General features: G+C 42.1%; 1 protein-coding gene and 1 long non-coding RNA gene across 9 annotated transcripts in view; one reads left to right on the top strand and one right to left on the bottom strand.

Annotated features, from left to right (window-relative positions):
* Positions 1-25958, bottom strand: part of ELMO1 (engulfment and cell motility 1) — a 582500-nt gene that overhangs the window by 8793 nt on the left and 547749 nt on the right. For all 8 annotated transcript variants that reach the window (XM_015469368.3, XM_015469370.3, XM_059885500.1 and 5 more), the window contains 3 exons: positions 24151-24263; positions 13988-14095; positions 6620-6702 (listed from right to left, as the gene is read on the bottom strand). In XM_015469368.3, the coding sequence (XP_015324854.1) occupies positions 6620-6702; positions 13988-14095; positions 24151-24263 (304 nt within the window). The remainder of the gene's footprint in view (positions 1-6619; positions 6703-13987; positions 14096-24150; positions 24264-25958) is intronic.
* LOC104972076 (uncharacterized) lies at positions 15833-24189 on the top strand. The gene is made up of 3 exons (XR_806134.4): positions 15833-17183; positions 22557-22795; positions 23297-24189. It is a non-coding gene; the product is annotated as an uncharacterized lncRNA (long non-coding RNA).

The following is a 25958-nucleotide window of genomic DNA, read 5'->3' as shown; positions in this document are numbered from 1 at the left end:
ACAAAAACAATTTCCCCATAAGTTTAGCATCTCTTTCAGGTCTTTTAGTGCATAATGAAAATGGTCATGGGTCCTGACAGTGGTGCCATAATTGGTGTCATCCTTTTAAAAAAGCCTGTAAGGCAGTCCATATCAAGAACAAGCCGTCCCACTTTTGGAGTTACTCCTAAAAAAATTCAAAAGGAAGCAAAACTGTATATACTATTATCTGTAAGAATGTAACAGAACAGAAAAACACAGCACTGCACTCAGTTGTGCCTGACTCTGCGACCCCATGCACTGTAGCCTGCTAAGCTCCTCACTCCGTGGGATTTTTCAGGCAAGAATACTGGAGTGGGTTGCCACTTCCTTCTCCAGAGGATTGCTCCATCCCGGGAATTGAACCTGGGTCTCCTGGGTTGCAGGTGGTCTCCCGCATTGCAGGTGTATTCTTTACCAACTGAGCCACCAAGGAAGCCATAAGAATGTAATACAAGGAACTAAATAAATGTCCTCCCTTCTTTGGGTAGAACATTAAATAAAGAAATCACAAATTAGCAACCCTGCAAAATAAATGCTGCTAGGCATTAAGTAGCAGCAGCAGCATATATTTCGCAGGGTTGCTAATGGGAAATGGCAACCCACTCCAGTGTTCTTGCCTGGAGAATCCCAAGGATGGGGGAACCTGGTGGGCTGCCGTCTACGGGGTCGCACAGAGTCGGGCATGACTGAAGCGACTTAGCAGCAGCAGCAGGCATTAAGTATAATTACAAACATTTGATTTTAAGTGGAAAAACAAACAAGAGAAATGAACATTATTTACATACTGATCACAACTAGGAACAATGTCTAGCTGTGGTTGGAGACTGGAACCGAATATGTGAAATGAAAATAATTATGTTAAGGTGCTGGGATCATAGGTGATTATTTTCTTTTAAAAAACTGAAAACATTTTTCAACAAAATGTTAAGCTCTAATCTCCTAAATTCATAAAAACTGTTCTTAGATGAGAAACATTGATATAGATGATGATTTCTTTACTAATCTTAGTGTCATCCCCTGGAAAAATTCTGACTCGTACTTAGGAGATTGGAGAGAAAGGAGAGGAGGGGCTTTGCTTCTGGACACCCAGTCAGTACATCACAGCAGCACCAGGTGACCTTCAGAAGTCAACAGGAAAAGGTGAGACTGACAACGGATTTCTGACTGATGCTAGACCATGCCTGCTGCTCTGCTTAGGGCAGGCACATAGCTAATCATCCCCTTGCTTACGACAGCAGGTGTGAGCATCACCAGAGCCCAGACGTGGCCTCTTGACTAGGTGCTGAAGTCTCTTGAGACCAGAGTGTCAGTGTGGCTGTCCTTGTGACACTTTCTCTTCCACAGGGCATGGAGTAGGAAGAAAAAGGAGGGGGGGCTGCCAACTTTAGGTTTTGCCCTTCTAAGGCATTTACCAGCGAGGACGTGAAAGAGAGGAACTGTCATGACCTAGATTTCTGATAAACACAGGCAGGGAATAGGAAATTCGTGAGAATGTCAATCCCCACTTTAATTTCACCAAAGCTGCCTGGGAGGGGTTGGAGGAATTACTTCTCTGAGTTGCATGCCTGCGTTAAAGGCTGCTATCACTTATAATGAGTTTTATTGACGTCTCCAGTTGGCTGTCATTGAGGCTTTGGTGGAGGTCAGCTCTCTAGCACTTTGAGCAGGCAGGCTGCAGAGCTGGCAGCGACGGCCTCTCGGGCTAACACTCTAGAAGCGGCCACCTGTCCAAACTGTCTGTGAGGGAGAGAGGTGCCAGGAGGCGGTGGAGTAAGTGGTTGTGGATCTGGGGCAGCATCCCCCTCAGGGGCCTCTTGTCACACACCACAACACTCTCTTAGATATTTGATGCTCTGCGGTTTTGCTACTCACTACCTAAGGTCTTTTATTCACTCTGGATCTAAGTCAGTGAAAAATCATGTCCAGGAGTAGCTTATTTCCATCCTCCATCTCACTAATTCATATGGCCTCCCCTCACATGTGGAGGAAGGCCTGGGATAAGTGAGTTCTGTGGTTGGAGGATACAGGAGGAACTCACCCTATGACCTCTGACCCCACTCAACCTTCTGGCCCTGGGTCTAATGACAAGGCATACAGGGTCAGGGGATGCTCAGAGAAATTCTGGGCATGATGGTGTCTTGGTTTGGGGATTTCCACCTTCCAGGGCCACGTGATGGGCTGATGGAATATGAGAGTAGAGTTTTATACAACATAATTTCACTGTAAAGTGTTGGCTGCCATTCCTTACATTGTTTTGGGGTGACTTGTCTAATTTGGCCATCTCACCTGGCATTCACTTTAATCATGTTGGTTCTCCAGCATCTATCCATGTTATCTTGAGGGCAAAGCATTTTGATTACGGATGTGTACATAACTTGGCATGTGTGTGTGCTAAACGTGGCCAGAGAAATAGTAGATTTCATAGCTATTAACACTGCGGCTCATCTGTATACCTATGAGTTTGACTTTCTATTGTAGAAGGTAAAATCAGTCATTCATATATTATATAGTGAGAGGGTTTTGCCTTCTGTGAAGTAGCTTTATGTTTGGGCCCCATCTATCTGAGCCAATAGTTCTCCAACCCATTTTCATCTCTGTCCCCACCAATCCTACTGTGAATTCAATGTTTCTCAGTCAGAGGATATTCATCAGATGTCAAAAGACCCCACGCGCCTTTCATATATTGTTTCCTTCTCCTAGAAGGTCTTCCCCTCTCTTCTTTTCAAAACCCAGCTCAGACATCACTTCCTCCATGAACCTTCTCAAAATCCCAGGCTCCCCTTGTTTTTAAATTTACTGGGGCATAGGCACCATTGGATTATAATAGCATGTGGATCATTAAATCTTGTATCTGCTCTAGACACAAAATATCAGGGGTCAGGTCATATTTATCTTTGGATTCCCAGCACCCGGCACAGGTCTGGTATAAAGAAAATACTCAATATAGTGTGACTATGAATGATGAATGAAGTAACTCTGAATAAAAGGCTTTTTGCTTAAGATCAGGATTTTCAAGTCAATACTAGAACATCATCTTCTAATATAATCTGCTTCTAATTTCAGGTACGTTAATCATACTGGAAAAATAAATCTGGGCTCTGGGCATGGTGAAATGGAAGCATGTCTCAGGTCAAACATATTCCTATCCCTTTCACTGATATCTGGTTAGAGTTTTCCTCTGGTGATTGCATGCTATTTAACTTCTAAAGCCCAAGGCAGTGGGATAAGTACCAGGACTGCCTACTTTCAAAAATACAGTAACAAATCAACTTTATTTCATGAACCACAGAGTTTGAATTTAGAATCCTTAATCCTTAAAAGTCAAATTCTTCCAATTCAATTTCCATTCACCCATGAAAATTCTTTTCAAGTATCAGGAATTTCCTACTCTCTCTGTGAAAAAGTCAATACTTTTTGTGTCCACAGAAATTTGTTGCACCAACTTCTTTTAAACAAGTTAGACTCAGCTCCAGGAGGACAGGGCTGTGTCTGCCTGTGCATCACTCTGTGCCTAAAGCCCATCCTATCTCAAATGCTCTAATGCTGACTGAGTGAAGGACTCTATGAAAAAAGACCTCTGCCTCAAGGGAAAGGATCAGTCCCTTTCCTTTATCTATTTCTAGGACCTTAGACTGTGCCTGGCATGTCAGCTGTTGAATGAGCAAGAAGTACTACCAGTTACCAACAGATCTGAATGTCCAGTTTTCCCTGCTCATAATTAAGCTAATCAAGAGTCCTGGGGCATAAAATGTCAGAATCTACTGTCTAGCTGGAAAAGCTGAAGAGCCAGCAGCAGGCCTTGGTTGCTGCCCACTGCCATGCCCTGACAGGCCTCCTGTGGACACACTTTGGCCAGCCCTCCTTTTAAGTTTCAGGCCTCTTCTTTCCATCTCATCCCATCTCATCCTCCACTGCCCCCTTCTCCTTTTGCCTTCAGTCTTTCCCAGCATCAGAAGATATGGTTGGATAGCATCACTGACTCAATGGACAGGAATCTGAGCAAACTCTGAGATATAGAGGAGTACAGGACTTAGTGACTGAATGACAACAACTCCCCTTTCCTATCCAGAAGTCCCAGAGGTAGGGAGGAGCAGGCCTCTGGATCATTGGGGAAGGGGTGTGAGTGGGTTAGGAAATAAATTATTAGAATTTCGGGTTTCCTTTCTACTTTCTGACATTTTTCCTGATGCATCAAATATATGAACACTATTAATATTACAAGACAAATTATTTCCATATGTATACAAATGAAAGAGCCAGGCTAGCAGAGCTACTACTACCTCTCTTAGCCTTCTAGGCTAGCAAATCCCAGAAAGGAGCCTTCATTTGAAGTCTTATCATGTGTTTACAGCAGTGTGTCCCATTTATCAATCCATTCTTCCATCATCCAACCACCTCTCTCTCCATCCATTCATCTATCACTCATTTCATCTGCCCACTTGCCCAGTTTTCTGTTAAGTGTCACCACAATTTTTAAAAATAAGGTTGGAAAAGTCATTCACTCAGTTTGTTTTGTTGGTCTCTTCTAAAGGGAGAGAAATCTGAAACAAGAAGGCCAAAATCAGCCACATACATCCTAGGCTCAAATGAGCTCATCTCCATACCTGTTTTGACATTGATGGCTTGTATCTTCTTTCATTTTCTTTTGGTTAGTCAAGCTAGAAATTTCAATTTCATTTATATTTTCCAAGGACCAAGTTTTGCATTTGTTGATTTTCTCTACTATTTTCCTGTTTTCAATTTCATTGATCTCTAATATTTATTATTTCTTTTCTTCTGTTTTCTTTAGGCTTAAATTGCTCTTCTTTCTCTAGTTCCCTAAGGTGGAAACTTTACTGATTTTAGACTTTTCCTCTTTCCTAATATATGCATTTAATGCTATACATTTCCCTTTCATCACAACCCACCCATTTTAGTAAGTTATATTTTCATTTTACTTAGTGTAAAACATTTTGTTATTTCTGTTTAGACTACCTCTTTGGACTATGGGTTATTTGGAAGTGTGTTCTGAAATTTCCAAACATTTTGGGGATTTTCCATCTATCTTTCTGTTATTGATTTCTAGTCTAATTCCATCGTGAATTAGAATACAGTTTGTATGACTGTTACTTCTACATTTGTTAAGATCTATTTTATGAACCAGAATGTGGTCAGTCTTGGTGAATGTTTCTTGTGAGCTTGAGAAAAATGTATATTCTGCTGTTGAGTAGATTTTCTATTAATGTTAATTGGATCAAGTTAATTGATGGTGCTGTTCAGGTCATCAATATCCTTATTGATTTTTCTGCTCACTTGATCTATCAATTACTGACAGACGGTTACTGAAGTCTCCAGGACAATAATGGATTTGTGAATTTCTTCTTTCAGTTCTCTCAGTTTGCCTCGTGCATTTTGATCTTTGTTCATCCCATTACTTTCACCTCTCTTAGTTTCTATATTTAAGTGGGTTTCTTGGAGGAAAACATATATTTAGTCTTGCTTCTTATCTACTCAAATAATCCCTTTTAATTGGCGTATTTAGACCATCGACATTTAAAATGACTATTGACATAGTTATATTATGTCTGCCAAGTTTGCAACTTTTTTCATTTGTTGCATTTGTTTTTTATTTTCTCCTTTTTTTTTTAAAAAACTTTATCCTGTTTTGAGTATCCTTACTTCTTCCTCCTGTACATTTTGACTTTTCTGTTATTCATTTCACTTATCCATATGCTATAGATATAACACATTTTAAAATTATTATTTTAAGCAAAGAGTTACCTTTTAGATTAATTAATAAGAAAAAAATATACTTTTCTTTTACCTTCATATATTCCTTCCCTAATACTCTTTGCCTCCAAGGGCAAATGCCTCCAAACTGGGGACAAAGGAAATTCCTCTACCTTTTCAGACAATGCTGCCCCCCACACCTTCTGTTATGGAATCTAGGCTGTCATGGTGAACAACATGGTGGGAAGGGTGAAAAATACTGCAATGTGAAGAGTATTCAAGCAATATACACCTTTGGGAACATTTTCTCCCTTAAGCTGAATTTGAACTGTTTCAAATATGGGAAACAATATTTCCCATGATGCTGAAGAATATTAGGCCTTGAAAATTTTTCTCAGATTTTTGGGAGTCATCTGGTCTCTCTTCCATTTCCCAGACTTCTCTGAGACCCCATAGGGGTAACTAAGAAGAAGAAAATGGAAGAGATTGGGGAGAAAATGCAGAAGGGAGACTATGAACATAAATAGGAGGGTAGGAGGGGCCCAGAGGATGGAGATGAGTGGAAAGACTTGAGAGAAGACTGGTAACATCAGTGAGGGCAATTCCTAGGGCTGTATATGGACAGGAAGTGGGAGAATACAAGACATGGTAGGGATTCAGCAAGTGATCAGTGAGAGAAAGAGTAAGGCTGAGAAATGTAAAAGGAATCAGGGAAGGAAAAGGAACTGAGTTTAAGAGATGTGTAACTGCGTGACACATCTGCACACACACACACACACATACACACACACTCCCCAACCACACAGGCATAGCTACCAAAGAAGGGCCCATTGCAGTCACTAACTGCGTTGTGCAGACAGAACTACTTAGAATAATTTGGAAATCATACCTTATTTTGTTTAAGGGCACCTTTCTCTTTCATATGAGGGCAGTCCTTTCCCGTCACCACAGCTTTGATATCTGCCACCGGCACTGAAATTCATAAGAGAAAATGAAAGTAACTACATCATGTGACCGTGTAAGTGTCCATAAAATAGCAAGACTAAGCATCATCGAGTCTGTTGGGACAGCTGCCATTCCCAGACACTATAGCAGGAAGAGACAAGAGATGAAGAGGGAGAAGTCAGGCAGGCTCCAGGACAAGGAACTAAAATATACTCTTAATATTCTGGTAGAAAGCATTCCTGGGGAGAAAAATCTATGTTCATAAGTAGAATTTGTTTCAAGAAAAGAAATACCTAAAAAAAAAGATTGCACACAATAAAAAACCCACCATAGTTGTGTTAAAAGTGATGGCATTAGAAGAACCAATAATGATATAAGTAATAGTGGTACTGATACTGATTTTATGGAAGACATCTATGTGCCACGAGCAAATGCCAAGTGCTTCCTATAGACTGATATCTCTTACTATAGTAGTGACATCACTTTAGTTTCTGAGTTTTGGATAATAAGGGGAAGTAACCCTATTACAAAAAAATCTATCTGAACATAAACCATTCTGAACTCTCACTCTCCAAATTCTCCCTCTTGCCATCTCATTAATTCTCACAACCATTCTGTGAGGCAGGTTTTGTTATTCCTAGTTTATGGACAACAAAACTAAACTCTATTAAATAAAGGGAACATTCCTTTCTGTTAGGGAAATGGTAGCTGGCACTTATCTTGGAAATCCTGAGAATAATGCAGTTAGATAAAATGATGTTATCTATCGTCTTATTCAGGACTTGCGGGAAGATAAAAGATATGGAAAGGCTTTTGCCCTTAATGCTTTTGTTAAGATCATCTGATGGAGAGAAGGCTGCAGGATGGTTTGGAAACTTTGGTTTTTTTTTTTTTTTTTTTTTGGTTTGGAAACTTAATTTTAAAAACTGCAGAGTTATCTGTCCCTTTCCAACTCCTAATCTTTCAGTCCCTCAAGGGACTCTAGGGGCTCAGTTAGGATGTGCAGAAGCTTTGATTCATCAATTCCTTGGACTCCTCCAATGACAAAGATAATGAGAGATTTGACCATTAAAGTTCACCTACTTTTATTGGGGCATTGGGTCCTGGGGGTGACACTTAGATGAAGATAAAATTATAAAATATGTAGAATATCAACATGATATAACAGGAAGGCTCTTTAAAAGCTAACATTTTCCGGGTACCCTAAAGTTGCTAAGAACTCTGTCCAAATCCGTGATACCTCCAGAGCTCTCTCGAATCCTAGCGAAGAGTGGTGCTGTGATGAAATCTTCTAGGATTCTCTGACGGCACCCCCTGCTCTCTGTCCCACCACATCTGCTCCTCTAGCTTGGACTCCTGGTTCTAGATTCCTTGGTAGATAGGACTTGTTCTCATTAATAACGTTCTGGGCACATGGAAGACCATGCTTCTCAGCAACTTTTGCATTTAGGTGGGCCCGAATAATGATTAGCTCTGGTAATGAAACATGAGAGGAGATGGCCTGGCTCTTTTCCTGGCTGAGGCAGTGAGAAGCCCACTTCCATCAGCCTCTCTTCCCCAGCCGCAGGGACTGATTAGGCCACGTGGTCCCTCCAGATGGTACGGCTCTGGGATGTCAGAGCAGCCATCAGCCTGTGTCCCTGTGATCATGCAGAGCAGTCCTTTGAAAGCACATGTCAGTTATATAATTGAGGAGCGAGAAATAAACTGTTGTGAGTCAGTGAGGTTTCGGGGGTTATTTATTCCTGAAGCTTAATGTAGCAATGCAGCCTCTTTTGAGTGGCCTGACCCTTGACCTTGGACCCCCTTCCTCCCCTACCTGGCTTCTTGGGATCGGCATCTTCTTGTAGACAGTCCTTGTGATTTCTGAACTTTCCTTTGATCACAGCTATTGACTTTCAGCTTTTCTCAAATCCATTTTCATAACCAATAATTAACCCTGTTCTCAGTGGCCAACCTGGCTACCTACTTGCTTCTCTGGGAGGAGATACTTGGGCACTTTGGGAAGTTGGGTTTACTTAGTGTTTACTTTTCAGTGGAAAACGTACCACTGAAGTGAATTTGTGATATAATTAATGTACAAACTCCAAAACCCTTCTCAAGCCTCAGATGGAGTTTGAGTAGCAAGCACCTCCTAGAAAGTCTTCTGCTGTTCAAATATGTAACGTGCTCAGTGAATGAGAAAGTGTGTCTATGACTGGTAAATAGTAAGTTACCCCTTGGCTCTGAAAACCCATCATGTGGAGCAGGACAAGGGTCACACTAAGGTCTGCTGTGGGAGCAGTCTTCAGAATCTCTAATAAGCGGGCAGCGGGGGAGAGAAGGCATGCTTCCACCATGCTGGTGGCAGTACGTATTTTATGTGTTTCATATGCATCGCCCCCTGTCAAGGAGAAAAGCTGCTGTATTTCTCACAGGATTGTGGCTAAAAGGAAAACACAAAGTTCTAAAAATACAGCGTGGCTTTTAAAGATTGTTCTTTGCATAGTTTGTTGTTGGATGCACTGGAAAATTAGGCATTGGAAGGGCCAAAATGTCATCTTCTCTAAACCCACCATCAGAGTTAGACTCACACATTTGGAATCTATACTGTAGGAGGTGACAGAGGGCTCTTGATTACTTCAAAATAGGGCCAGCGTTTCCATCAGGTCTTTTTTTCATGTGGGAGCAGGATAACAAAGTGGGGTTCAGAGATATGAGAACCAGAAAGGTCACCATTGGTTCCCTAGCCCCCACTCTTAACTCCTTGGGGCCTGCCCTCATTTCTTTCAATGCTATTTTCAGTTTGAGCTGGATTGAGACAATCTAATCCAACATTTCCATTTTATAGATGGGAAGACTGAGGCCTAAAGAGAAGAAATATGTCACACAGCTAGTGAGGGACAGAGCTGAGACAGCCACTTTTTCTTCTATTCCATGGTCTCTTGCTAGGCCATGATTTTCTCCTATGTTTGGAAGGTGTCAGCTCCCCAGATCATGCTAAACACATGTCAGACACAGCCCTGGAAGTGGTTATCACTTCAGATATGTTCAGGAAGCTCTTTAATGGCTAATATCTGTGGGAGAAATTTTAATTGTGATTTAAAACAGAAATGTGTTTTTTTAATTAAAAAAGTAAATGTGGCCATCATGATAAAAATTGTTCTAGCTTTCACCCTTGGGAACCAGAAAGTTGAGGCAGAAATCACCCCAGGAAGCCAGTAAGTTGAGGCAGAAATCACTCCAGGAAGTAGCCAGTAAGCATGATCACTTGCCATATATATAGCTCCGCTGTGGAAACTCCTTTGGGCAGAGATACAGAGGAGGGGCAAGCTGATCCCAGGACAGTTCAGTAGAGGATCTGGCCTCTAACTGGGCAGTCTGGAGTGGCTGGAAGAATCACAGAGCCTGGATTTGAGTTCTAGATGCACCTACTGGCTATGCCACTTTGGGCTTAAGTTCTTGGAGCATAAGCTTCCTTGTGGGTAAAAATCTGGACCAGGGGTTGGATAGCTGCATTCAGGTCTTTGCTCTGTTATTTACTAGACAAGTGGCCTTCAATAGGTTACTTAACTTTTGTGTACCTCTGTATCCTAATCTGTAAAAGAAGGGCAATGGTACGTACTGCTTCAAGTCATGGGGAGGACAATTTGTTAATATGCAGAGCTCTTAGCACAGTGCCTGGTATAGAGTAAGCACTCCAAATATATTTGCAATTATTCTTATTATCAATAATCAGAGTTAATTCTCTTTGTAGATTGAAGGACCTAAATTACTTAGCATGCTTCAACGACCCAAATCGCCCCACTCTGCTTTGCTCTGGCTGCCACTCCTCTCTTCTGTGGTAAGAGGCTTAATGGTCTTGTGTGAGGGACTGAGCCCTCTCCTCCCGGCCCCTTTGATGCAGGAGTGAAGAGCGCTGGCCTAGATTCTCTCAAAGGGCGGTTCTGAGAGGTGGGGGCACTGCTGGAAAGCAGTGGAGTCTGGTTTCAGTGGGGTGATGAGAGTCTGCATACCTGGTGGGAGGAATGTGGGGCAAAGGGAGGTAAGGAGATATGGACTTTTCAAGGGCCATGTTTCCTGTCAAACAAAAGGAATACGAGAGAAGAGATTTGCTAAACTTTTAGGCACGAAGACAGCTGAGTAGCCCTCAATCTCCACTTGCATTCTCTGGATTAAGAGGGTTCAATTACACCATTTGACTCATCAATATCTCAATATTCAGCTGGTTAACTTAAGGGGTGGAAGACAATTTTCCCGTTGGTCTCAAGAGAGGGCAATCGTACATGGCAAGAGCAATGGCACTTGAAATTAATTAAAGGAACAGCTCATTTTTCTAGTGGAATGAGGTTTTTGACTTTGAAGGGCTCCAAGAGGATGGATTATTTTGCTCCAGGCAGAATGCAGAATTGGAATTAAATGCAAACCAGGTGGCAGGCCTGAAGCAGCAAACTTTGGTTTCCTGGGCTGAGGCCTTCTCATTTCCTGCACAAAACAGCTTCATCTGATTTCATTACATGAATGTTCCTCCTCACTGGCCCACCTGGCACACAGATATAATCTCTTTAATACACACACATCTACACACGAACACCTGCACAGGTATGCATTCTTGGTTTATCTTACCATGGGTAAACTGTTTGTAGAGCACCTCTTCTGGAACTCTGAATTCCTAGATTTCTAAGGCCACAGAGGAAACGGGCGGACAAGAGTTTCAGAGCCACAATCAGAAGGGACTGTTGCAATGCTTTCTCTGAACGAGCATCATGACCATGACCAAAAGCTCTCCAGAGATTTGCAGCTCTGTCCTGGCTCTTCTGCAACCACCCTGGCAAGCTGGCTCTCCCTGGCATCGGCACTGCAGTTTCCAGTCCTTGGGGATGCAGGCCTTGGTAGAGCTTGGGGTCATCAGCTTGTGGACAAGTCTAGAGACGGCCCCTACACAAGGCTTAGGTGCTGTCCATGCCCTGACCTTCTCTAGGGGAGAGCTACTGACTTCCTAAGCAGCAGGGCCAGCTAGAATGAGAGTGCTCCATTTAAACTACAACCCATGACAATCTATGAGTTGAGAAATGGATTAGATCCCTACAAATATGGGGATAAAGAATACATTCAGTGCGTGGGAGAGCCGACTCACTGGGCCATGTGGGTCAAGAATGAACCCAGATGTGTTTTATGTTTTCCGGCCCAGACCACTTTCTCTATTTCCTGGCCAAGTTAAGAGAGAGGCAGTGGGAGAGTTTGTAGAGAGCTTCTGATTGCTATGGCCAACAGTAACCTCAAACTCTTCATTTTACCACCTTAAAGCTCTGATTCCAAGTGGCTGGCCTTTGCACAGTTCTTTTGAGCTCATGAGAGAGGATTCTCAGTGAATTTTTCACCAGTTAATAGCAAAGACAGGAAAATGAAGACAATCATTTTTAGAGATGCCATGAGATTTTCATACAGCTTATTTAGTGCAAGGGACTGTCCTTTATTCCAAGGTTAGGCCTTTCTGGTCTTTCCTTTTTTTTGTGATCCAGTTCTTTTTACAATGAAAGGAATGTGATATTAAATTTTAGTTAGATTTTCTTTTTTAATAGCTTTTCTTTTTTTCCCTGCCAAAACCTGAAGTTGGCAACCCACTATCCACTCAGTTTTTTATTCTTTTAAAATGTTTACGTATTGGTGAAAGCCAAATTTAGGGACCCACTGGGAAGCATATCCAATAATATCTAGCCCTGTAGTTCTCACTTTAAATGAGCATCAGAATCACCTGGAGGCCCCATGAACCCAGAGACTGCTGCTCCATTCCCAGAATTTCTGATTCATCAAGTCTGGGAGGGAGTATCTTGGGATCTGCATTTCTGTAAGTTCCCAGGTGATGCTGCTGCTGCGGATGGTCCAAGGACCACAGTCTGAGAACCACTGTTCTAGCTTGTCCGTGGTGGGATGGAGGTTTTCTGAGACTTAAAGGGAGGGTCCTTATCACAAAAAGAGAGGCCTGGAATGATCCCACAACAGGAATGTATGTATAGACACTATCCCAGACTCTGCAGTACTGGGTTTCAGATTTCTTTCCTTTCCTGTTAACAGCGCTAATAACATGGACTGAGACGGCAGTGCTCCCATGAAAGGAAATAAGATTGCTTTCTGAACTAAATGACACTACAAGGACCAGACTGTACCATTTTTAAGCTGGAGGAAGAGAGAATATGCCAGGTTGTCTGTCTGATACGTCAGCCTAGAGTCTGAGTGTGTCAGGAATTTGCCACTCGTGGTTAATTTTCCCCTGTGACGGCTAAGAGCTGCAAGGAAGACAGTACAGATTGGACTTCCATGGGCCCTGGGGCGATTTTGGGGAGGTGCCAGGACCTAGGGGTAAGGATTTTACCTGTGAATTATGTGATTCATGGAGAGTCAAGGTGACTTTAAAAAGTTATTTTAAAGTGTCTTTACTTTTTCCTCACTGTTAAGTTATTTTAAAGTGTCTTTACTTTTTCCTCACTGTTTGATTTCTCTACCTGAGATATCCTCTGACGCTATGTCTAACTTTATCTCATTTCTATTCCAAATTAATTCATTACCTTTGTGTATTAAAAAATTTTTTGGGGGCCATGTGGTACATGAGATCTTAGTTCCCCAGCCAGGGATCAGATATATACCCCCTGCACTGGAAGCATGGAGTGTTAGCCACTGGGCTGCCAGGAAGTCCCTACCTTTGTGTATTTTAATGTTTCCATAATACTGTGTTTAATTTATATACCTTGTTGTTGTTTAGTTGTTAAGTCGTGTCTGACTCTTTTGTGACCCCATGGACTATAGTCTGCCGGGCTCCTCTGTCCATGGCATTTCCCAGGCAAGAATACTGGAGTGGGTAGCCATTCCCTTCTCCAGGGGATCTTCCTGACCAAGGGATCGAACCCTTGTCTCTTGCATTGGCAGGCGAGTTCTTTACCACTGAGCCACCATTCAGTCAACTATAATGAATAAAAGTGGTAGGGTATCAAACACACAATTCAGGTGAGATTATTTTGGATCATCAGAAAAAGACAGCTGACAATCAGGTTTATGCTGGTTTTGTTTCTTAGAACAGCACATGGACAAGTAATATAAAAGCAGATGTTGGAGTTCTAGAGTTGTATCTTTCAGGACAGATGTGTGAGTATTCCTTTCCCAAACCACAAATCCACCAAGGTCTTGTGCTTGATGAGACGGCTCAGGCCAGGACTCAGCAAGTTGGGCCATGTCCAATGGGTTTACTTAGGTTAATAGTCTTTCTGTATGATGTTCTGTGACCAGGAAACAACCAACCAACCAAAACTCAAGCCTCCTACACAGAAGAGACACTTACGTTTGTCCTGCAAGGAATCATGGGGCACTTCTCCCTGGGGACTTTCTTCCAGATCTCCATAGTGCAGGACCTTGTGGTTTGGTGAAAGCCGACAATACCAAAACTTGTCTGAGGGAAGGAAAAAAAAAAAAAAAAAAAGAAAATGCAGATTTACCAGGTAAGTGATTCTGATTTTTAAAAAATATTGACATCCTTATTTCCTCAGAGCCTTTCCTGAGAGAATAGGCAGTTTCTTTGATTTTAAATCCTCAGAAAGGAATGAATTCTAAGAGCCCTGGCGGTCAGTCCCTTCTCCATTTTCATATGCAGTTAGCTCCTGCCTTCCACGTAGACATTTGGTGCCACTGGGAAAGTTACCAGATCCTTTGAGGACAATGGCAACAAGTCTGAGGTGGTGACTTCCAGAGGAGTAATTCATCAATATCTATAATGATGAGGGCATGATTAATTATTCAGTTGGGCCTGACAAAGTAGGGAGAGAGATGAAGAAAAAAGAGCTTTCTCAGAACTTTTCTGCTTCTACTTCCTTCTGTGAGATTCTAAGACTATTGAGATGTTTGTGCCATATCTCAGCTGGCATAGTAAGGCCTTCACCCCTGAGGCCTGTACACACAAACTAATCATGAATATATTATTAGGATGCTAGTAATCCATACACAAGGGGTGGGATTCATGAGGAACCACCCCAAGTCAGAAATGTATCCAAGAATGAGGATGTCACATTCATCTCTTCTCTAATTCGTAGAGTTTAGTTCCCTTGAACAGGCTTGACCAGTACCTTAGGATCATCCTTATAAATAACTCCCTCAGCTTAACTTCATCTGCTCCCTCAAAATGTAATAACAATTTTTGAATGAGCTTGTGAGGTAGTGAGAAGGAGGTAAAGAGTGCTTTTTCTAGATGAGAAACTTAAATTGTGAGAGTGATCTTTGTGCAGCTCTCAGGGCTGGGGTAGATGCTGCCTTCTCTGGGAAGCCCTCTGTGATTACTGCAGCCAAGGGGACTCTCCCCACCCTCTTAGCTGCTCCAGCGTCTCCTTTGATGGTTGGTGCCCTCATGTTAAATCCCTTAGTATTCCCATTATCTGCCATAGAGCTTAGGCAAGCAACTTGCCCAGTGGGGACATGATAAACAGTTATTAACAAAAGAAGAAGACTCCAGGACACTTAACAGTCCCGACAGTGTACAAAGCCAAGGCTCTCCGATGACAGCCATGGCCTTCATGATTGCACAGCACCAATCCCTTGGCACAATGCCTGCCATGTAGAAGCTGCACAGTTGCTACTGGCTAAATTGATAAATGAAGACCCAAAAGGACTCAGTCAAGATGTGTAAGTCACAAAACATCCATGACCTGTACACCCTTTGTGCAATTACGTGGTTGGCAAACATAGTGGCCTGGGTCAAATCACCCCATTACTCTGTCTCCCAATACAAATTGCCAATCTGACCAGAAAGCTCTCTATAACATTTAACAAAAATGTTCTTTTATCTAAAATTGCTTTCACCAAAAAGTATGTCTTAACTACAATTCTTTTAGTAGAAAACCAGGTTTTAAAGATGGAGGCAAAAGTCACACAGTGAACAAAGGAAACACCCAACTTGATCCACAAAAGCAAAATGCCTCTGTGATTCCTTTCTCAAGTATAAATAGGGTTTGAGAATTCCTGAATGTAGTCTGTATACAGCAATCCATAGATTTAAAAAAATCTAAACTCCAGTGGAAAAATTTGAGAGGAAAGAAAAAGTTATTTGAAGGCTAGGAAAACATCTGGAATTGCTAAATTTTCAAAATTCTGTTATATATATACACTCAACACAGGGAGGGCGTTTCAAAGGGAGAAAATAAAATCATTCCCTGAATAATTCATAACCACTTCAATTAGGCAGCTTTCCATGAGGAGAACATATTTGAGAATTTGACTTGTAATTCACAATAGGAAAACTGCAATTTGATAGGAGTGGGCTAAGCTTCAGCCATGAGTACCAATAGCGTTCTCAGGGGCCTGGCATGATGGACTATAAAGATCTCTTCATCCCAAAGGACCTTCCACCTTGTCTAAATAAACTGTGATGACCACAGCTGGAAAAACTTTCTATAGTGCTTTCCTTCCCCTGCTACCTCTGAGGTGGGACTTTGGCTAAGTGAGCAACTGTAATAGGGTAACAGAAAGCTGGGAGGGAAGTTGGTGAGCAGTAGCACTTGGACATGCTGGTCTTATTTTGAGTAAGCCTGTTCTTTCTAGAAATCCCTCACTTCTCAAGCTGAGGTAAACTCAAGAGACTAGCAGTGCTAACATGAAGCCCAGGAGTCAATATGGCATAATCAAAGAAGACTGTCATCCTCAACAGATTTGGGGGAGCATTAGGAAATTTAAGTGGTACAAACATATATTGTGGAGCTAAATGCACAATTTACATTCATTTGCAACACTTCAGAAATTTGCTGCATACACCTCCATAGCTTGTCTAGTTAATAGGTTGAGTCTGTTTCTCCAATGACTATTTGCAGAGTGCCTACAGTGCTCACAGGACTCTACTGGATGTAGCAAAAGTCATCAGGCTGAAAGGCAAGCACGAGGGACAAAGCCGAAAAGCTCAAGGAGAAGGAGCTCCCGCAGTTCTCAGTGGCAACTTAAAGAAAGATGGTGGAAACACTTGTGTCTCAGGTCTGGGAAATATGGACAGTGACTCAGCAACTCTGCCTGTACTACAAGGAAAAACAGGAAAAGGAGAGATCTCTTGTGCAACAACATTCAGAGACTACTGAAATCAGTGGCTGCTTATCATGAGGGTTGAAGACAATCATCTTTGCAATGTTGTAGTCGCTGTTTGTTTAAAGAAACACAAAAGGCTACCTGGAAACCTGGAAATCTACCATAACACTACAGTCTAGAGCTGACAGATTTTCCTCCTTCCAGAGGACTAAATTCTCTTGACTTCTTTTTTTTCTTTGTTTTCAGATCTGAAATCCCTGGGCTTCCCAGGTAGCTCAGTGGTAAAGAATCTGCCTGCCAACATAGGAGACGTGGGTTTGATCCCTGCATTGGGAAGATTCCTGGAGAAGAAAATGGCAACCCACTCCAGTATTCTTGCCTGAAAAATTACATGGACAGAGGATCCTGGCAGGCTACAGTCCATGGGACTGCAAAAAAGTTGGACTTAACTGAGCATGCATGGGCACCGGAAATCCCTGGTGTGTATATATTTATTTATGTATTTATTTATTATTATTGGAGTATAATTTCTTTACAATGTTGCTTTAGTCTTTGCTGTACAATCAAGTGAATCAACTATATGTATATATACATCCCTTCCATGTTGAATCTCCTTCCCACCCCCACACCTCCCTGCCGCCCCACTCCATCCCGCCCCTCTAGGTTATCATGAGCGCTGAGTTGAGTTTCCTGTGTTATACAGCAGTTCCCTTTAGCTATCTATATTCCACATGGTAGTGCATATATGTCAAAAAATTTTCCCAATTTGTCCCACCCTCTTCTTCTGCCCTGGAATCTCTGGACTTTTAAGACACACTGTCTTTTGGTTTTCCTTCTACCTCTGACTACCTCTTCTCTTATCCCACAGAAGTTCCTCTTTCTCTGTCTACCACTAAAATGGCAGAGAGCAAAAGATCTGTGCATCATCAATGTGAGTGATGTGTTCTGCTCCTCCCATCAAACAAGAAGTCTTGGATGGATAACAGAATATTGGAAAAAGGGCTGAAGGGCTTGGGAAGGTTGTTTTGATTCATAGACAAATGGGTGGATACTGAGCCAGTCTCTCCCTCGGGATAAAGGCTGGAGTCATTAGCTCCGGGAAGGTTTAGAGGCATCGTAACTTGTGTGTCTGTCTTGAAGGCAGAGCAGCTATAAAGGAAGCAGGGAGGCCGGCTCCAGCCAGCATAGCACACTGACTTGTTTGGTGAGACAGTTTCAGTGTTAGCCACTGGTGGCAGCTTGATTTGCAGTTTCTTTTATGGTAAGCAAAACATGTATTTTCTTTTCAAAACCCAGCATGATGTTACTAGTTCCCCAATCCCTTTGGGCAATGAATGAGTGGATTGTGTCACTAAAAGCAATTAGCAAGAAGCAGTGAGAACATTAACAAAGATTGTTTACTAGTCTTTAAAGAGAAAGCAGGAGTTAATATGGAGGTCTTTCAGTCAATTACAAATGTTACTACATTAATAGCCATTTTTAATTCCCCAAACTAAAAAACTAAAAATATGGAGATAATTTTGTGCTTCACTTTTTTCCCCGTGTGTATGTATGTGTGTGTGTGTGCATGTGTGTGTATCTGAAGGATCAGAGAGAAAAGCTGGTTTCAAAGCTCACAGCCTGGTAAGAAGGTCTCCAGGGCTGATTAAAGTTATTCCCAATGTCACATAGATCATTATGGAGCTAATCACCCCTGACAACTGTAATTCTTGCAGTAATATTTGATATAAGTTTCTGCACCACTGCAAATACTCTGTACCTGCTTTATTTAATAGTAAGGAAAGAAATTTTGAGTTTTATTTAATTTTAATTAACTCAAATAGCCATAGGTAGCCATACGGAACAGTACAGTTCACTGCCTGTCTTTGTATCCAAAGTGCAGATGAGTGTAGAGTTGGCCAGCAGGTCTTTAGGGCAGATGGGCAAGCTGAATAATAGCTACCATTGTTGAGTAGGAAATGTGGTTTGTAAAGTGAGGCACAGGCCACAGCAAGAACTGAGTCCTGATTGACTCTATCAGGGACTCAGGGACATCCTTGTATTGTGTGCAAAGCCTACAGCTGGCAGCTGGCTGCTGGCCCAGGGGGCCCTAAGAATCCTGTGTTTGGGAGACAAGTGACCTTTACTAAAGCCAATTCTTATGGCATTTCCACTAAGATTTTGAGTCTTTCCTAGGTTAACCTAAAATGTGCAATGTCTTCGGTGTGCTCAGGGGAAGGTCCGCTTCAAACCTTCCCACGTTACAAAAACATCAGCGATCCTAGCGATGTGTTTAAAGGGAAATATTCTTGAGTTCAGTGAAGGAAGACAACAACCACAGATACAGAATGAAGGTCATTCTGCCTTTCAAATCTTCCTCACTACACTGAACATTTTTCAGAATAGAGACTCCTGTTTTGAGTCAGAATTCTGCCTCCCCGGAGACTCTTGTTTCACAGCAAAAGATAACTCCAGAGCCCTGAAGATATCTTCAAGATGGTTTAGCTTAACTGATGCTTTGGAGTCCACAAACCTTAGTTACACACCTGGCCTTGACACATCAGCTATGGAGTCTTGGCCAAATTATAAAAATCCTTATGGACTCCTATGGTTCCTTTGTTAGATAACACTAAAAGTTATATGAGTAAAACATATATAGAGTACCTGTCATTCATCTTTCACAGAGCCAGCTCTCAAGTATCAGTACCTTGGTATCTTTCAGTTAACAGTAACCCCTCTCATCCACACTACTGGATGATTATCTGTTATTCTGATCTATTGGAAAGTGCCTTTTTTCCTGAAAATAATCTGGCTTTTATTCTTTTGACAATGTACATTTTATACATATTTGCCTTTTTTTGTAAAAATGAGTTATAATAAGGTTTGCTGCTGCTGCTGCTAAGTCGCTTTAGTCGTGTCCGACTCTGTGCGACCCCATAGACGGCAGCCCACCAGGCTCCACCGTCCCTGGGATTCTCCAGGCAAGAACACTGGAGTAGGTTGCCATTTCCTTCTCCAATGCAGGAAAGTGAAAAGTGAAAGGGAAGTGGCTCAGTCATGTCTGACTCTTCTCGACCCCATGGACTGCAGCCCACCAGGTTCCTCCGTCCACGGGATTTTCCAGACAAGAGTGCTGGAGTGGGGTGCCATTGATGATAAAGTTTAATGGAATATTAAAAGAACACTTAAGTCCAAGAGGAAGAAACAACAGGTGCCCCCAAATGGGCTGAATGTACCACTTGACTGCAGGTCTCTGGAGTGAAATGAAAGGGCAAGGCAGGTACAGCAACTGTGGCTGAAGTGCAGGAGCACGCCAACTCCTCTGGGTGCATGTTTTGTTCATCCCTGGGTTTCAAGTTATATTTGTCAAGTTAATGCTTAGAGAAGGGATGCTGGTCAACAAAATGGGCACTGTCTTTAAAGAGAAGTAGAAATTTCATGCTATGATTTCTTGAAAATGACACTCCAATGTGTAGCCCTGGGCTCTAATCAAGACTATTCAATGCAAGTGATTCTGAAAGACCCTAATCTCTGAAAAGGAAGGAAAATAGGAGGCAGTTCTGAGCCTATAGAGTCTCACGAAGCAAATAATGGCTTGAATGTAGGCAGCTTCTGAGATTTCATTAAAACTCTCTTGAGAAGCCCAGGGAACACAGATACAAGGCAAATTTATCATAAAGGACTGTGGACAAAAGCCTTTCACACTCCACAGTGAGTGCGGGACAGAGTGAAGCAGATATATGACAGTCACTACCAGTCCATGGCCTATGTTTAAAAACCTATATTCTAGGGACTTCCCTCGTGGTCCAGTGGTTAAGACTTCCAATGCACGTTCAATCCCTGGTTGAGGAGCTAAGATCCCACATGCCTCGTGGCCAAAAAAACAAAACGTAAAACAGAAACAGTATTGTAACAAATTCAGTAAAGGCTTTAAAAATAGTCCACATCCAAAAAAAAAATCTTTAAAAATCAAAAAATAAGAATGTATATTCTGAGTAACTATAAATTAAAATACTAAATATCATTAATGAATGTTTGACAATGTGCTGAGCACTAGACTAAGCGCTATGCGTGCCTGATTTTATTTAACTCTCGAAACAATTTGATGTAGAAACTGATGTCTTCACTTGACAGATGAGGAAAGAGAAGCACAGAGAGATTTATTAGGTTGCCCAAGGCTAACCAGCTACCAGGCAGGGAGGCAGGACATGGACGCAGCATGGTGCATCTCCCATGATTTACTGCTTCTCAGTTCTTCTGTGGTCACAATTCCCAGAAATCCACATTTGTATATATCTCTATTGGACTAACCAAGCAGCAGAGTTGCAAATGAGGCAGACAGAATGATGGGCAAGTAGAAACTCAGGGACCTTCTAGCCAAACATTGCATGATAAAGGGCTCTACATCTGCTCCTCCCCTTTCCAGCTGGGTGGACAGGAGCCTCTTTCCTACTTTCCCCTAGAAAGTTAATACGTAAATCCACTCATCTGTGTCTAACTCCCTGTCGGACAAGTTTAGAGGGAGTGTGGTCATGCATGGGCCCTTTGTACTTGCTCTTTAACCAGGGATATATTTCATGGGTGTCCCCGTCTCATATCTTACCTTTCTCAAAAGGACTTTGAGAAATAATTTTACTTCTCAAATAATTTTACACCTGCTGCTGCTGCTGCTGCTAAGTTGCCTCAGCTGTATTCGACTCTGTGCGACCCCATAGACAGCAGCCCACCAGGCTCTGCCGTCCCTGGGATTCTCCAGGCAAGAATACTGGAGTGGGTTGCCATTTCCTTCTCCAATGCATGAAAGTGAGAAGTGAAAGTGAAGCCGCTCAGTCGTGTCTGACTCTTAGCGACCCCATGGACTGCAGCCTACCAGGCTCCTCTGTCCATGGGATTTTCCAGGCGAGAGTACTGGAGTGGGCTGCCATTGCCTTCTCCATGTCCTCATTAATGTGTGTAAATCTGAATGGAATGTTTGGATGGGGTGATAGGAAACCAATTTCAGCACAGTCTGCTTTGAATCTCTATTTTTAAGCACACAAAGCTAGTCACCAGATTTTAAATCAATTTACCAAACCCCAAAAAGCCTTCCTTTCTGCACTCGGAAGGATGATTTTATACTAAACACAGATGGTCATGCTCCCTAGGGAGTTTAACTAATAAATTTATAGTCTAGATGCTAATCATTTTTTGTTCATTAGGTAATTCATTTTTAGAAAACTGAAAAAGTTGAACATTTGGAAATAACGCTTTTTTGGCCAAAAAAACTGTAATTATGACATCTAGAAACAGAATTATTCTAATAGAATCTACTCATTTCAGCCTAGAAAAGGAAGTCTTGTGGTGGAGTAGACTGGAAGGTTAAATTAGCTTCTTTGAATTATTATTATATTCAGAAGAATTGTATCAATAGCTGGCCATGAATGGGGGCATTTGGTGGCATGGGTATATTTGCTACCTTTCCCCTCCCCCACTTCGTGCTCTCTCCCCAGTGTCAAGTACATAAAAACTTTATAAATTACCTAATGTGGGCAATACACCCTGACTATTGATTTTGCCAAAGGCAACGAGGTGATCAGGGCATATAACAGACAATCCGGCTAACTGAAATAACAGATCATCTGATCTTGTACTCCCACTTAACGGATGAGAAATTGTGGACCTGAGAGGTCATGTGTCCTGCCAAAAGACACTCAAGTGGTTCCTCACAGAGTTGAGAAGCCTAGAACCAAGCCTTCTCACCCCCAGCTCCTTGTTCTTTCCTACAGGGTCTTCCAGAATAAAAGAGTAACTACCTTCTACTCCCCCCCACCCCACCCCCCCTTTTTTAGCTGCTTTCTAAGAGATGCATTCATGACCACTTTTCTTCCTCACAGTAAATTCAAGAGACAGGCATTGTTATCCCCATTTCATGGGGGAACTGCCCAAGGTCATGGAGCTGGACAGAGGAAGAGGCCGGATGGCACTCACTGTATCTGGCTCCAGGGCTCCTGTTCTCCTCACTGTACCACACTCTTTTCCTGGAGCACCATCCACTCTGATGAAGGTGCCCAAATGCAGGTGATGCAGCAAAGAAGGAGCAGTGAGCCAGTCCTTCCATGGCTGAATGGAAGAGGTAAGTGCCCTCCTCCTACTGTGAGCCTTTCTCAGTCCCAGCTGTAACTCAGCTCTTTCTTATTCTGCCCATTGTCCTCTCCTGAGGCCCAGCCTGAAGCTCACTGTCATCAGTGAGGGTTTCTTATCCCCTGGGAATGACCTGCATTTTCATTTGTCAAGGAAGTTCTGCCTTTGGACGTTTCTTAATATGATTTTTAATGGTTGCATTTGAAATACTTTGAATTTACTCAATATTCAGCACAAAGCCATTAAAAGTAAATGGCCGGGAGGATGGGCTCAGTATAAACATGAAGTGATGTATGTCATTAGTGGACGGGCGCTGTGTCTAAGCAGGGCATCCATCAGATTTCAAAAATATCTGCCAGGGTTTCTCCAGGGCCATAACTGATGTTTGTTCTTGGTACAGTTGCTAATGCTTATTCTTTTTCCTGACTGTTCCCCAATGTCTTCACCTCTCCCTGAATTTTATATTTCAATTTTATTTTCTATTTGTTTCTAGGACAGTATGAATACGAATACTTTGACTTTGCAATTAGCCATATGTCAAGAAAGCAATCAAAGGAGTTTACCTTCCTGGCTAAGAAACAGCTGGACATGCTTCCCATCTACTGGAACTAGTTTAATGGAACCCATTTGGACTCAATATTTTGGGATTAAAATTTATAAAGACAATTCAGAAATTTCTCTTGCAAGATTATGAAAACTGATTCTATCCCACCGTGGTTCACTGTTACTTATACTATGAATAAAATATTCTGACCTGGAAGAGAATCAGTATGGGGATTTGAAAACAAGGGCCATCCATGCTGAAAATTCCAAGATCAAATCACCAACAGTGGATGCTAGCATTCCTGACAGCATAGTGAATCATTAAAGGTTAGGGCCAGAGAGATGCTGGAGTTTAAATCCCTACTTTCTGTGACTGGGCAAGTTACTTTGTACCCCACTGCTTTAGTTTCCCTCACTGCCTTAGTTTATCTATCTGTAAACTGGGTGTAATCACAGTAGCTACTTCCTAAGGTTACTGGAAAGATGACATGCATTAACATGGGTCAAGTGAGAGCCTGGCACATGGTAAACACTCAGTAATGTTAGCTGTTGTGGGACCACTTCTGGCAGACATGAGGCATGAAATGGTTCAGGTGACTCTTCAGTTCCACGGGTCTTCTGCTGATTTTAGATTTTGATTCTTCCTGGGTCTATATGGGAAATTAAAACTTACCTGGAATAAGTTAGAGCTATTCTTATTCTGAGTACAATGCTGCTTAGCCGACCCTTAAACGAACACCCATACCCATGTGATTCCTTAGGGAGCAGGCCACTGTTCTTCCTTGCTAGGTCTGGAAACAATACCTTGCCTCCGCCGGCAGTTGAGTTTCCTAAAGCAGGTCCCTTCTACGAGGCGGTTCAGGCGTTGTTGTTTGATCAGCTCCAAGATTTCTGGCTGGATCTTCTCCTTTAGTTCCCTGTGAAAGGATAAACACATATTCCACAACCCACCTTGAGAAAAGCACTTGTCTGAAAGGGCACCATGGCAGAGAGGGCAGGTGCGTAAAAGCTCCATCTTTTCCTGAACATCCCCAGACCTCCTAGGTTGGTGCTTTAGAGAATCATTTATTAAGCATCAGTAAACAGGGTTGTCTGCTGTAGTAACTGTATAGATTCTCTGACTTTTACAGAATACCCACAAGAGCCCCAATCACTTCAGTGACGTTTTTCTAGACTGATGTCTCCAGAGACATTTTGTCTCTTGTTTTATAAAGTCACAGATACAAATTTATGCAAAAATTCACTTAGTTCTTCTGAGACAATGAATTACTGGTCATATTCTACTCCGTACAGCAGATAGATAAACTCCTAGACTACATGTGTGATCTGACCAAACAGGAGTGATGGACAACCATGTGGTGACTATTGTACAGCAAACACAGTGTTGGGTGAAGCAAAGGACCACTTACAAAGCGGAATAACATATCGTCCGAGATTTTAGCCCATAGAGATGGGGATAATGAGGGCATAAATTAAGGATTTGCATCTTGTCTCAGGCTAATACAATGTAATTTAGGTTTAGATGTACTATGCTGTAAAGATGAGTACAGTGGGTTGTGAACCCTTTTTTTTTTCTCAAGAGCAGAGATTTTTTTATCTTGTGAAATTTTAGGTAGCACCCTCATATTTGAGTATATTAAAGCTAGAGTTTTTCTAGTTGAAGATGTATAGAGAGACCTAGAGTCTAGCCCTCAGAGCAGTGTTGAAAGCAGTGACCCAAATTCAAAAGATCAGGATTTCCATCTAGGCTCTGCTCATAACTGGCATTTCATGTAGCTCCTCTAAGTCTCTCCTCATTCGTAAAATGGGAACAAGAATGTTTCCTTCCAAAGGGGATAGTGTGAGTATAAGTGAGCTGTAAGCGCTGGGCAGGAATGCCAAGCGTTTCTGGATTTGCTTAGATAATATTCTCGCCTTTCCTCAGGACAAACATTTCTTGTGCCCATGTGTAGTCAAGGCTCACATTTTTCGTAAGCTTCAGCCTTAACTCTGGGCTACTCTGGATCATAAGCAATCTATCTTCACGTGGTATTCTGTTCCCAGGTATGAAAGGCCCTACACATTCAGTCAGTGTGTGCTATGAGCCAGGCAGTGTACTAGGCAAATGTAGCTCATTTAACACCCTTCTCTCCTCCCCACCAAAGAACCCCCGACTTGTGGGAACAGGTATTAATATCATCAGTCCCATCTCACAGATGGAGAAATAGCTTACAGAAGTGAAGCCCTGAATAGGAGTACACAATCAAGTGTTTCTTGTGCAAACTGCTTCTATTCACTCCTGAGAAAAAAATAAAGAATAAAAAGCGATATGAAAGGATCTGGCCATCTAACCAGGTATGCTAGTAAGCTGTTGATACATATTTGGACTTAAATGGCCTCAAATACCAGGGCATTTGATACTGTTCCATCTGACCAGTTTTAAAGCTGAATGTGGATATTCACCCCAATGGTACAGCTTGGTGCATCTGCTCTCTGTGCATCTTCTCTTCTGGTGTGGGTCTCACAGGGTCTTATCTCAGGCATTCAGATCACTAACATTACCTATTATCAGCATTCAGTTTTTGTAGAATGGACTCAGAATTGCAGTTTTGATGAACCCTGCTCTGAATGGA

The sequence above is a fragment of the Bos taurus genome, chromosome 4 (genome assembly GCF_002263795.3).
Source record: "Bos taurus isolate L1 Dominette 01449 registration number 42190680 breed Hereford chromosome 4, ARS-UCD2.0, whole genome shotgun sequence".
Lineage (NCBI taxonomy): Eukaryota > Metazoa > Chordata > Mammalia > Artiodactyla > Bovidae > Bos > Bos taurus.
Note: the sequence above shows the minus strand (reverse complement) of the source record. Positions and strands in the feature narration are given on the sequence as shown.